Source organism: Apostichopus japonicus, chromosome 3, assembly GCF_037975245.1.
Source record: "Apostichopus japonicus isolate 1M-3 chromosome 3, ASM3797524v1, whole genome shotgun sequence".
NCBI lineage: Eukaryota > Metazoa > Echinodermata > Holothuroidea > Aspidochirotida > Stichopodidae > Apostichopus > Apostichopus japonicus.
Genome location: NC_092563.1, coordinates 4,678,105 through 4,692,495, shown reverse-complemented (window position 1 = coordinate 4,692,495; position 14,391 = coordinate 4,678,105). Strand labels below are relative to the sequence as shown.

General features: G+C 36.4%; 1 protein-coding gene across 1 annotated transcript; it reads left to right on the top strand.

Moving 5' to 3' along the window:
• The first annotated feature begins 572 nt into the window (after nucleotides 1-572).
• LOC139961010 (DEP domain-containing protein 7-like) lies at nucleotides 573-13,893 on the top strand. The gene is made up of 10 exons (XM_071959797.1): nucleotides 573-725; nucleotides 2,178-2,383; nucleotides 3,629-3,717; nucleotides 5,016-5,078; nucleotides 6,430-6,510; nucleotides 7,150-7,367; nucleotides 7,808-7,991; nucleotides 9,234-9,597; nucleotides 10,021-10,222; nucleotides 10,740-13,893. The coding sequence occupies exons 1-10, from the start codon at nucleotides 668-670 to the stop codon at nucleotides 10,934-10,936; spliced, it is 1,662 nt and encodes a 553-aa protein (XP_071815898.1). The 5' UTR covers nucleotides 573-667; the 3' UTR covers nucleotides 10,937-13,893.
• Nucleotides 13,894-14,391: the final 498 nt, after the last annotated feature.

The following is a 14,391-nucleotide window of genomic DNA, read 5'->3' as shown; positions in this document are numbered from 1 at the left end:
TAACTATCATATCGGAGAGTGTTTGCTTCATGTTCACTTATAGTACATAGGATTTCTCGAAAACGCTTTATGCAGAAATTGCATGTAAAACGTTCCTCTTTCATCAGTCATATAGACGGATGTAAAAATACCCCCCCCCCCCTTGCACCCCTTTTCCGGTAAGGGGTCCATTGAAATTCGTACAACAATTACATATACACTCACACATATACCCATACATACATACATACACACATACATACATTGTATTCTAAATCCTCTTCTATGTGAGCCTGCCATTTTTAACAAACAGGCCTTTTGAGTGAATTTTGATAATGTGAGTAAATAAATGCATGATTGTTGTGTACCCATTGGAGCAAGAATCACTACAAATTTAAGACATCTGAAACACATCGCTTACCACTTGACCAGATTTTTCGGCAAAACATCAACGAATTGGAAAACAACATACACTTGACTACAAGTTACAACCGGTCACTGAACAACATAAATGTGGATGTTCGGCGTTCCATAGTGGACCTCCCATTCTATTAGCAAATTCACTTTAACAAATTTAGCATTTTTGAAAATTAGCAAACTGACAACCTATTTCCCCTAAGAGGCAAGTTCAAAATTGTAAAATTGCATCCGTTGTGTAATGATCACCGCTATAAAATGAAAACAAATTATGGCAACATTAATCGGCATGCGCCAATTGGCAGGTAATTGTAACAGGTGCACTGGAGGTAAGAACTATTACGATATCTTTAATAGAAGATACATATTCACTATCATGACTTCCCTCATAACTTTCAAAGTTACTGTCACTGGCCCAGGCTATCGCCATTGTTAGTTGTAATGTACTACTAGTACTAGTAGTACTACTAATTAACGTCACTCGTTAGTAACATAGCCTAGTGCTAGACCTAGCCTATTGAAATACGCAGCTTGTGCTAGGCCTAGGCTATGTGCTATTATATCCTACGTTACAGCAAGCCAGTGCTTAGAAGGCTACATAATAGAATCAATTAAATACACTAAGGTTTTTCCAATTTATCACAAGAATCACATCCTGAAAGTATACCACCATCCATAATATGTAGAAAGCACCAAGCCTAGTTACCTCAGCAAAGGTGCCTCACCTACAATACTTACAAGTTACATCATATGAAACTATGATGTAGGCTATCACTTATCAGTATCACTTATCATTTGCTACCAGTACTCCTAAGAACAAATATAAAAATATTATCTAGGCAAGTCAGTCTGGACAAATTGGCCCTAGCATTCAAGAATGTCAGATTTCAACATTTAGACCATCCTAATGATATACATTTCAATTTGAAGTTTTTGAGGAAAGACATATATATACTGTACTGTAAGACAGTACACAGTAATTTCATGTCATAGCTCCAAGCAATTAGTATGGACATTATGATCACCTTTTTGTCTACTAGGAAAAGAATCAGAAGTGTCCAAAGTGTCAACGGAGGTGCATTTAAGTTTTCTAGACATGGAAGTACCATATGTAGAGTTGTATAAGCATTGTGAAGTTGGCCCAACTGGTTGAAGCTACATGCCATTCCACTTACTTTTGAATCTTACACTCATCAGAACCCAATAGTGAATCTTCCTAGAGGTTCTTCATGTGGGACTTCAGATGATATAGTGAGTCACTTTATGGATTTGTATTCCAAAAGTTTAACCAGGAACTTAAAGGGCCCAGACTACAGTAGCAGGGTTTTCGTTAGTAGCCGGGACCCGGGTCAAATGACCCGCCTACTGCATGTACATGACCCGGCTACTTTGCGACGCTCAGTAAAAAAAAATTTTTTTTTAAAAATGACGAAAAAAATCGAGAGGAATAAATACCCACGACCAGGTCAAAAAAAGAGAAAAATAGGACAGAAGAAAGGGGTGATTGGGAGGGGGCAATATCATTGACCAAACAGCTGTATATTGCACCATTTTGCATCTAGAGACTTTAAATTGCAATTTTCCGGCAATGGGGAGGGGGGCACCCCCTCTCCTTAGACCCCCCCATGTCCGCGTACAGACAGTCCCGCCTACTTTTCGACTTGACCCACCTACTACATTTCTTAACAAAAACCCTGCAGTAGGTCTACATTAACTTGTCTCCAAACCTCCACTCCCACCTCAATTCCATATTGACTCATTGCACGGTTTTTCTGTTTCAGGTCCTTTCAAAGCAACAAACTTATGGAACAACATTATCATTTATTTGAAAGAAAATGTAGATGTTCGTACTCGAAAGCATCGCATGAAGACGTTTGAACACTGCTTTCTTGGTTCAGACGCTGTTGATGTCGTTTTAGGGTATCTCAAACAAGATGAACATATTCGTCAAAGTATAACAAGGGAGAAGGTCACAAAACTATGCACAGTAAGTATTTATTTATGTGTGTGAGTTGTGTCCAGTCAAAAGGTAAGACAAAGGATAAAGTTTCAAAAATATATCTCACATTGCAAGGAATAAAGAAATACATTGGTTCAACTCTCATCATGAAAGCTAGTTTCATTTGTGAGTTATAAAAAGTTTGGAATTCAGTTTATTATTCATATATTAAAGTTGGTTGGCATTGTGCAGTAATTTGTCTTACTGTACAGGTGTACTTTTGACAACACATAGATATCTTTGTCTTTCATTTTGTTCCCCACTGAATTAGGAATTTAGAATGCCAAGTTTGCCAACTTACAGAATATGCTTTGAAGCTCATAGTGTATAATACTAAATGAAATAATAATAATAATACACAGTTCTTATAAAGCGCAAATACACACTTAAGTCTCAGTGCGCTGATTATTAACCCCTGGTCATTGGTAACTTGTCACACCCACACACCAAAGTGTGCACAATTCAGTCAATCTCTCCTGGGGCACCACAGTGCACCACAACCACGTGTCCCCCGGGGGAATTCCCATAGGGTGCAGCCGCAAACCGGCGCACGCAACTATATTTACAAGTTACCTCGCAGGTCCCCATTTATACACCTGGGTGAAGAGAGGCAATGGAGATAAAGCGCCTTGCCCAAGGACACAACGCAATGATCTGGCCAGGGCTCGAACCTTTAATCCTTAGATCACAAGTCCACTGCCTTAACCACCATAATGTCAGGATGCTTCATCGAGGGCAAACAATTTCTGCCATTAGCGCTACCAAAAATAAATTGAGTTGAGTTGCTGATATAATTGCATTCACGACACTAGCTCAGTTTTTGTATTAACTTTCAAATTGTAATCAACAATGGTGTTAAAGGTATTTTGTAGACATATTCAGAATATCTTACCTGGGAATGTTAATGAAATAGTGGTTCAGTGGGTACTGGAAAGTTATATGTATTCATGCTGCTTAAAAGCTCTTAATTAATTTGTTTAAGTCTGACATCACATACTGTAAAAGCCCAACAAACAAGCTATTGGTAATACAGTATTTGGGAAAAGTTTTAAACTTTTTCAACATTAAATTTTCAGAAAGTGTCTAGGTATTATCTGAAGTTTAGCTTGTCATCTAGGTGCATAGAGCATTTTATGTCAGGACACTGTATTGAGGGAATATTCATGGGTTATTACAGTACATCTGAATTTAATTGTTTTTCTCTTTTCTTTTCATTTTTTTGTGGATTTACAGCATTTTCTTGAGAGCAATGTATTTCTGGATGCAGAAAGTGGCCCATCAACTAAGGGTCATTTCGAGGATAATCCAACTCATTACTACAGGTGAGTGAATAGGCAATCTACTGAAGCTTGCACTTATTCTCACACTTTATTGCATTTTCTGCTTTCTGAAAATAGTGACTCGTCGGTAGGCAAAAGCAGACAAACTTGTTAACATAGTGCGCTTTCATATTGTTTGTAACTTGTAAGGATATTATTTTCTGGAATATTACTAGTTACATAAACTTATTATTAACGGTGTACAGGTAAACCTGTAAATAATGCAATATGGTCTGTATTACAATGTGTATATTTTGTATTGCTGCGGTCCATTTGTTAGATCTTTTCACATAGAAATCTCTAAACAGAAATGTGGACCTAGGCTCATCTAAATCACCCACTAGTCATATCAAATTATTGGTACTGTGCATTCACTGCCAGATATTTTACAGTACCATGGTAATCCTTGTTAGCATACCATAGCAAAGTTGCAATAAAAACAGTGTGGGGAATTTGCTGTGCAAAAATTGAAAGATCTATGGCAGTTTTTGTCTGCGTAACCATGGTAATTCCATTATATCATGACTGTCAACTCAAAAGTTCATTCACTCCAAACCTGTGACATGAAAATAACGGGAACACTTAAGTATTCCCTGCTTGTGACATTCTGCAAGTTAAAATACACCATGGTCTGCAATCCTCAACTGAACTGATACATCTTTGTCTTCCAAATATTATATTTAAATGTTGTTATTGTAATATACGGTGGCTTAATAGGGACATAGGAAAAAAACAAGTGTTCTCAAATCTCAAAATTTTGACTTTTTATCAAAAAAAGTGTAAAAATTTGACCAAGATTTTAATAAGAAGAAATTTTATTAGAAGGTTCCTCTTTGTATGTGCAGATATATTATGAACTGCACAAAAATTTGGCATTATATGTACAGTACGTAGAGCTCTGTTAACATTTGAAGTAAATTTAAATATTGAATATTATTGTTATTGTTATTACAGTATTTAAAAGAGTAATACTGTAGAATTCCCTTCCCAACCAGAGGACCTTAGAAACATTTCGAACAAAAATGCGTTTTGAAGGAAACTTAATTGTTAACCAGGGGAGCCTTGATCTTAGTTTTGCAAATTGAAAAAAAGTGGGGGGGGGGGGGGGAGAAAGAAGGAAAGTACCGCTCGTTAATTTCTTGAATATCTTGATAAGAACAAAGCTGTTGGAAAATTTGGTGTGTGAAATAGGAGGCCATAGTTCTTTTCCACAATAACGACAACAGTAAAGTAGACTTCTATTATGTGAATAAAACCATTATTAATTGTAAACAATTTTTGAAACTTGTTTTTCCTCACAGATTTCATTCCCAAGTTACAAATTCTTGTTCTTCCTCGGAGTGTCAATGCAAATCAAAGGATGGGTAAGTTATATTAATATTACAGAATTGGGAGAAACTTGAATAGAAATTTATCCACTGCAACAGGTTAACTTGAATTACCCTTGGAAATCTCTCTGCAATTTGATGTTGCAGATTGGTTTATAAACATCGAAAGGATGATTATAAATTACAAGATGTGAAAGGAGCGACAGGTCAATTGAATCAATTGACAGAAAAGAAGGTTGGAAAGGGGGTTGGTGGGGTGTTGGGAGGGTGACAAATTATCTTGTGTATTATTATTATTCTCTGATGGCATATACACTGCCCAAGATTAGTGAATCCATTATGTTTTTTCAATCCTCATAAATCAGTTATAACAGAAACATTTTTCATATAAACGACAGAGCATTGAGAGCACGCTTGAATGACATTCAACACCACCTGTCCTGAACAAATTTGAAATGCATTATATTTTTATATTTTATTTTTTACATTATATTTTTAGCATCTGAGGAATTGGTCTTCTGCTTTGTATGTTAATTGGACTAAGAAGTAATCAAGATCCTATAACAGAGAGCATTTTTACTATTATCTTCCCCTTACCCTTATGTTTACCCATTACAATCTCTTAGCTAGTAGGACAGACAGGAAGTCCTCTGACTTCCCAGAAAGATAACTAACAGTGTCTATTAACAAGATTACAAACAGTTTCTATTCACAAACCATCAACATAATAATATCCTTTTCCAACTGATAAGTCCCACTAGATCACTTACCACTTTGACCTCCCACAATAACTCTCTACAACAGAAACCCTACACCTGTCTGTGCAACTAATATCAGATCTCTACCAATAAAGTAACATTCAGTATAATCATGTCAATGGTGTCATTCCCAAATGATGTCATTATAGTATGGTCATTACTTCTAAGTAGTGCAGTAACCTCTGGTTATGGAGAAAGATAAATATGTGGACAGAGTATCTTCCTATCCTATCCTCTACAATCCTTTGTCAAGAGTATTTCAGATATCACTTTCACCAATTGCATTCAGTGTGATTCAACCTGCCGACGCCCTGCTCTGCACGGCTCAAGCTTGCTTCCCCCACCCCCCTGACCCCCCCCCGACACACTCTTTTTATCCAGTAGATATCTAGCCAGATGAAGCACTCTAATGTACTCTGTTTCATGCAACTTTTTGTATGTTTGTGTCTTTATTTCTTGGTCACCTACCGCCGTGACAACACTTGAAATGCTGGGACTTTGACGGATGTTCAAAGGGACGTTTTCTCAAAAATTACAGTGGTATAGAAATACACGACTGATAAGCAGTGTCTGTTAATAATCTACCACATATCAGCCTAAATTGATCTATGAATATTTCATACCAACAGAGGTTCATCTGACAAACCCTTCCAGAGGTTAAAGAAGAGGAGAAGCTTTGGTAAAGGAAAATCTATGAAACTGGAATTTGGGTAAAACATGTTAACTTTTATCGATATTTTTTATGATCGTAAACAAATTTACCCCAAAATGAGGGGGTTTATGTTTTTAAAAACTGTTCAGTTTGGGTGTTTTGTGCTTTTGATTAATTACTTATATGATTTTTTACTTATATATCTAATATATCTATTTTATTTATTTGTGATACCGTGACTTTGAATGATACCACCATTACTTCATAAGTCTCAAGGGCAGCTGTATTGGATAGTTTCAAACTTGAGTACTTGACCTTTCAAACGGAGACCAAAGTGACTTCTAGAGATGCCCTCTTGTTTTTTAGTTGGGATTTCAATTAAAATATCACGCATGTTTCGGCTGGTTTGGTCAAACAATATCAGGACCAGACAGCTTTGTATTGATAACAATCACAACAACAGTATGGTCTATAGCATCTCAACGTAGAAAAGGTTAATTTTTTCCCCTTTTTTGTCATTTCAATGACTTTATGAAATATTGACACAAACTATGAACAGTTCCTCGTAAATGTTTAGTGATGTGAATTAGCCTCCCATAACTAAATCTGTATGGAAGGCTTCCTTCTTGTCACATTTTGCCCAGCTTATTTTTACGGCTGCTTTCAAGTGTTCTTTAATATGTTGTGACTATTTTAGGCCCTATCAGAAGCCAGCTAATAAACAAGGTGTACTTTTAACGGAGACTCCAATGTTGGGTTTATCGAGTTCAGCAGTTTTGGAAGGAATCTTTGCTTCGGAGATACCAAAGTCTTCCCCAGTGCTTCGAAGATCGAGTAGAATATTGAGCTCCTTCCGCAGATCAAAACCACCGAGCAAAACGGAGAACAGAATTGACGAGGGCATATCGGCCGAAGGTAAAACAACTACTTCAGTTTTGTGGAAATAGTCCCAGAATCTGTTGATTTTCACCAAATCTGATAGACTTGGGAATGAATTTATTGTCTAACATCCAGGGGACAAGAGGTATTAAACAAATGAATCAATCTAGTTCAATTCTTCTCATCAGTTTGTACAGAAATTTACTCTGCTATCACTCATTCAAGTGCAAGGCTCCGAGAAATTCACATTTGCACCGAAAAGCTCACTGCATGTCTACACAGCAAACACCAGTAATTTACATTTTTTTACTTTTTATTTAAAAAATCTGTTTTTATGAAAAGTCCCAATTGACCTGATACAAATCTAACCCTTAGTTTCTAACCATTTTACTACATTTCTCTAACTTGAAAGCTCTCGCTGTTGTTTAGGATGCCCTTCTTTTTGCTTTTCTTTTTTTTTTGGGGGACATCTTCAGAAAAAGATGAAATTTGGCAGGAGATCATTGTACAAAGACTGCTGCATCTAATGGACATTCCAGTCCTTGAGAACATCTTGAGCTGTTCATTACATTGTTTTTATGGACAAAACTTTAGTGAGAGTATCGCTGGGGACTTGTCCGCAGATATACAAGAGGATTACAGAGGAAGCATTCTTGACGGGTTTGTCTGCCCTTATCAATATTAAGCTAATGACTAACAGCATGTCCTATACTGCTGGTTTAGCTGTTGAGAGTACACTGTGTGTCCTATACTGCTGTGTTAGCTGTTTAGAGTACACTACATGTCCTATACTGCTGGTTTAGCTGTTGAGAGTACACTGTGTGTCCTATACTGCTGTGTTAGCTGTTTAGAGTACACTGCATGTCCTATATTGCTGGTTTAGATATTTAGAGTAAACTGCATGTCCTTTACTACTGTGTCAGCTGTTTAGAGTACACTGCATGTCCTGTACTACTGTTTTAGCTGTTTAGAGTACACTGCATGTCCTATACTGCTGGTTTAGCTGTTAGAGTACACTGCATGTCCTGTACTACTGTTTTAGCTGTTTAGAGTACACTGCATGTCCTATACTGCTGGTTTAGATATTTAGAGTACACTGCATGTCCTTTGTTACTGTGTTAGCTGTTTAGAGTACACTGCATATCCTGTACTACTGTTTTAGCTGTTTAGAGTACACTGCATGTCCTATACTACTGTTTTAGCTGTTTAGAGTACACTGCATGTTCTGTACTACTGTTTTAGATGTTTAGAGTACACTGCATGTCTTGTACTACTGTTTAAGATATTCAGAGTACACTGCATGTCCTATACTGCTGGTTTAGATATTTAGAGTACACTGCATGTTCTTTGTTACTGTGTTAGCTGTTTAGAGTGCACTGCATGTCCTGTACTACTGTTTTAGCTGTTTAGAGTACACTGCATGTCCTATACTGCTGGTTTAGCTGTTAGAGTACACTGCATGTCCTGCACTACTGTTTTAGCTGTTTAGAGTACACTGCATGTCCTATACTGCTGGTTTAGATATTTAGAGTACACTGCATGTCCTGTACTACTGTTTTAGCTGTTTAGAGTACACTGCATGTCCTATTCTGCTAGTTTAGCTGTTAGAGTACACTACATGTCCTATTCTATTTACTTTAGCTGTTTATAGAACAATATGTCCTGTTCTACTTTTATAGCTGATTAGGGTAATTTCATGCCTTGTGCTACTTTTGTAGCTGTTTAGAGAAATTTCATTATCTTGTAACAATTTTGGAGCTGTTTAGTTTAATTTCCATGTCTTATAATAGTTTTGTGACAGCATGCCCTCAATATGTTTATGAGTCGGGTAAAAAAAAAAAAATCTCTCTATGGGACAACAGTAGCTTGTTTTATGTTTTTTTTATGCATTGTTATTTTCAGTGATCCATGGATCAAGGCTGCAATCAGATGTATCGAGGATGAGATGGAAGTTATCACCATCATCAGCCACTGCCACGCCAGAGCTCAAGAGCTGGACTCACCGGATCTCGCCTATAAGCTCTACCTCTTCAAGTACATATGTGAAATATATTCTGCCGAGAGAGGGCCTCTGATACCGCCGCAACTATTGGACGTCGTCTCTGCCATCCTGGGAGCGTTAGCCAACGGGAAGACATCGAGAGCTATCGAACTCTGTCAGATCTGTTTATTGTTGGTGGGAAACCAAGCCAGGGACAAGATACAGAGACTGCTCGAATTTATGGTGATTGCTAGCGACTCGAGGCAAATCAGACTGGAGGTCAAGGTAAGGATGGAGACCACGCAGGTGTGTTTTATCTCTTCTTTCTTTGATGGTAGAGTCACAGTTTGGTGCTGCAGATTGGTACAACAAATTTAAAAACAACTGCAGGGTTAAACTAAATTTCTTCCACAATGTTACCACATTAGACTGTGTAAGGTGAGAGTTAATTCAGACACTTTCGACCCCAAAGTAACGTTCATCTCGCTCGATGCATTAGGCGAAAAAATTCTGGTACATTTTCCATTTCTTTTATATATGTTTAGACCAATGGCATTTATTTCTTGTTTAGCTTATCTGTACATTTGTTAGAAGTTTATACTTAAAATAAATAAATGGAATGGAGCGGAAACAGTAATGATCATGCTTTCAAGGCGTATTTTTTTTGTTAACTTTCGTTATTTTTTTTCCATTTTTATTTACTTACAGACAGACAACCGAACTACAATTCTTAATCTCTTCAGACCAGCCTTGGTGAATAGTCCGTTGCTCTCCAATACTCAGTGTCTTAACTTGGTCTCGTTCTGGCTGGATTGTCACTCGAAGGTCTTGAAAGTCCCTCTCAGCGTTCAGCGGCATGCCAAAGATAAAATCGATGCTGCCGAGATGGGGCTAGAGAACCAAACCACAGGTGAGATGTCTGCCACAGGTTTGGGTACATTTCAAACATGTTGGTAGTTTTAATTTCAGACTCTCATGAAACTGGACCGGTCTGGTCTCTGTCTTAACATTCCCCGAACCTGTTTGGTCAGTGCTGTTCATACTGATATCCGGATATCTGAATCACCCACAGCTCTCAGCAGGAACCTACTCAACCTTGTCACCTCTTCCAGGAACTCTGTGTGTGTGTGCGCAATAATTGCGTACCTTAATACCCCAGCTATTAACTATACAGGAATTGTCTACGGGTCAACACGAAATCCTGTATTTGACCTTTTAACTGAACTGCAGACCTCTTTGTTGTCTGTAGGTAAACCGTTGAGTACCTATCAAATAAAACTGGAAGCTATTGACATTTGATGCTATCACATGTTGTTATATGAACATTACCCTCATGTCATGAGTTAGGACCATTTACAACAGCAAGTCTATTTCCCCAAAGAATGTGTTATGTGGCTTCTCATTTTATTCTCTCTCTCCATTTTCAGTAACATTCTGTCAAAAGATGAGTAAATCTGACTACAACCAGCAGATGAATATATCAACTCAAAAAGCTCTGAAGGATTTGACCAATCACATCATTGATGACACGGCAACCAGTCTAAAGGAAAAGAAACAACATCTGAAAGGGCTACAGAAGCACCACTCTGACGTTTATAATCAGTACTTTCCGGACATGGTCTGATGATGGAAATGTTTTTTCGTTTTTTTTAATTTAACCGCTTTTGTGTTAACTCTGGACGACCAGATCATACTTTTGGGTTGTCCGATTGGCAAATTTGATTGTCCGAGAAAATGTGGCAACATGACAGTGACCTATATGTACACTGTATTAAGCGAGATGTGTAGGTTTGGTGAATAGAGCACTAACTTAAGCAGTGATACCAGTTTGTGATTGTACCTCTTTTGGGGGTATTTAGTCACAATGCCATCTGAATTTGATGTGAACAACCAGTCGTCCAAACAGAAATTTGAACATCTGGAACGACGGAAGGACCATTAAAATTTAGCAGTGACTTTGTAGCTTTTGACAAGGCTGTTAACGAATTGTGGTTTGAAGTATTTCATTGACCAAATCTGTTTTTTGACTAGGTGTCACTTCAGGTCCAGCTTCAGATCTGTAGGGCATACGTACTTACATATTGGATGTTAGTCTAGCCATAATTAGCAGTACTATGAGTCACATAATGTGATAAACAACCTAGGCTAATAAATAGTATTATCGTTATATCGTTTGGCCCTAGCCTAGCCTAACAAAGGGGAAGATTCTTAAAGCTATGTTCATCCTAGCACAATTTTGAACTAACTAACACTACACACAACAGTTTCCTCTGTGCAGTGAGTATAGAAAAGAAACACTGTATATATATATATATATATATATATATGTGTATATATATATATATATGTATATATATATATACTGATACATATCATATGATTTGGTCACTGCTACAGTAATCACCAAAGGGGATATTTTGGAGAGACTCTAGCTCCACAAGTTTCATAATCAGCCTATGTTACATATCTGCAGTCTAGTGATCTTATTCCTCCAGAATAAGGGCCTCATTTCTTTGTTTATTTCTTATTTTTTATCCTTTCCCTTTTTTCCCCCCTTCTTTTTATTTTTCTTTGTTTCAATACCTTTGTACGTATAATGCCAAGAGCCACTGCTCATATTTTTCTGCCAATGCCAAGTAACGTTGATTTAGCGTTTTTCCAATCCCTTTCAAGTTTCACTGCCTTCTGATTTTTTTATTTATTTTTTTTTATTTCATGACTAAATTAAAATGAAAACATATTGACACTGCCCAGGTTAAGAAGTTCTTTTTATTGGTGTAAGAATTAAATATTGCTCTTTAATAGATATAAGTTGAAGTAGATGTTACATTGAAAACTCTTTAATTATTGATTTATTATAAGAAATATTCAGATGTTTGATATTAAAGGAACATTTTGCATTCAAATTTGAATATACCAAAATCTGATGCCACTGTAATCACCTGCTAAAGAAGAAATTGAAAAATATGAAGGAAATAATCTGTTACAACATCCATTAAAATGAAGCCAAGAATGATGGTGCCCTATATACCAAGTCGCTGTGACAGCAAATGGTGCTCATTCATGCCACATTGACATAATTGGGTTTTTTTTTTGGACCATGGATATAACACAAACTATAGATGTTACTTTTACAAATGTAGAAATCTTTTGGTTTTTGCTTATTCTGCTTAGATTTACTTAAAACCTTTACTTACCTGTCTCCACACAGTTACCGCACTTAAGCACTCCACCATGTACGAAGCCATCTTCTTCATTTTTGAGCCCCTCCTCCCTGTGGTCTGACCACTTCTGTCTATCAAGTTTTGGCCACACGTAACTTTATGTAACCAGTTTTATTTTTTGTCTAAATCCTAAAAGTTCAAAAGGGAGAATTAAATTTTTATGACATTACAAGTCGAATCAAAGAAGACTGGCTTATGTTGTTAATTTGGATTTTCATTAACAGCTCCCTAGTTGAATGAACATGTTTATGTAAAATTAAAGTTAGCAACAGTTTAATTTAGAAACAGCTCCCTCTATTTGTACCAAGATTGACACCAGAAAAGCATCCAGTCTTGCATGAACTCACGAGAGTCGCATTAGTTATTAGTTCCAACAACACATGACATTATTCCATTACCTTACTTTTTATAGTTTTTTTTTAAAATAAGATTAGCCATTCCATATTTGACTCTAATGTTCAATATTTTCACATTCCATTCAAAGAAAATATTCAAATTCCATTCAAATATTGATGCATTGTCGTCAGAGATTTTAATTTTGTTTTTCTACAGATCTATTCTTTTTGAAAATTGAATCACTTGTCAATACTTTCTCTTTGTTTTCCTTTGTTTTCTTCTTTTTTTTTTTTGCTTCGTCTTGCTGTACATTTGCTTCTTTCTTTCTTTAAAAGCAATTGTTATAAACTTAATTTCTTTCTCTTTTGTGATTGTTTGCTTGCTTGCTTTGGTTTGCTGTTCAATCAGCTTTCATTTCTTTAGATCAAGTTTGTCACTTTCTGGCTGCCTGTGTGTGATTTTTAGCATTTTATTTTAATTCTAATCTAAATGCAGCTCCGAAATGAATCCCAATATTTGAATCCCACAGGCGTACAATGTCATGTATGTTTTGTACATCAGGCACAGCATACTTAAACAACAACCCAAAATAAATGATGTATTCATTTAAATCATGTTTTTGCAGAGATTTTTTCTTTGGCATTTTTTAAAACTGAAATCCTTTTTTTTGGGGCTGTACATTTACACACTGTGTTTTGGTATTGTTATCATTTCTTAATGCATGTGTTTTGTTTGTATGTCTTTGGTTTCTGACCAAAAACAAAAAGCATTAACAATGTGTATCAATGAAAAGCAATGAATCCTTGATGCCAAGGGGTGCCATAAACCCATGTATGTTCTTAAGTCACAGACAGTCGTAGGTACTTAAATACCAACCCAAATCAGCAATGTATTGAATTGTAAATACAAAATAGAATAACTTAATCCATTCTGTACATATGTAAAGAGCCTTTCACTGCTAAGATATTTGTAACTGGATGAAAAGGAATAAAATATTTTAAGCAAAGTAAATTACTGCTTTTTTATTGTGTGTAAATATTGTTATATCACATTCTTCAAGAAATCGAGAAAGGCTGAGAGTATGTCTAGGGCGTTGTGAACTTGCCCATCATATTTATATTTAGAAATTCCCTGGAGCCTAGTGCTTCCTTTCATAGAAGCAAAAATAAAACTGATATGTCTGCCATTAGCAATTCAGTGTTCCATACCTAACATATGTACATGTTTAGATATCATTTTGGATTTATGCTATCAAAGTGGTCTTCCGAATAAAACGATCATCAGTATTGCCCAGATATGTTAGAAATTCCGATAACGGGTCGTCCATGCTCACAATTTCAACAAACAAATTGACTGCAACTCCAAAGGTAATTATCCACACTGAGACGTTTCATTATCTATTTTAATAATCGTAAATGGGCTGGGAATAATGTGGTGGATCAGTGCCTCAAGGGAAGTACTTTTGTAAACTTGTTTGCATGTCAAAATTTGAGGTCTATTACTGATGATGTGAAAGATC

Excerpts from the sequence above, each read along its gene's own strand:
- LOC139961010 (XM_071959797.1), top strand. The coding sequence starts at position 668 with ATGGCAACATTAATCGGCATGCGCCAATTGGCAGGTAATTGTAACAGG. Across the intron at positions 3,718-5,015 it reads AATCCAACTCATTACTACAG|ATTTCATTCCCAAGTTACAA; the intron begins GTGAGTGAATAG and ends TTTTCCTCACAG. Across the intron at positions 5,079-6,429 it reads CAATGCAAATCAAAGGATGG|AGGTTCATCTGACAAACCCT; the intron begins GTAAGTTATATT and ends TCATACCAACAG.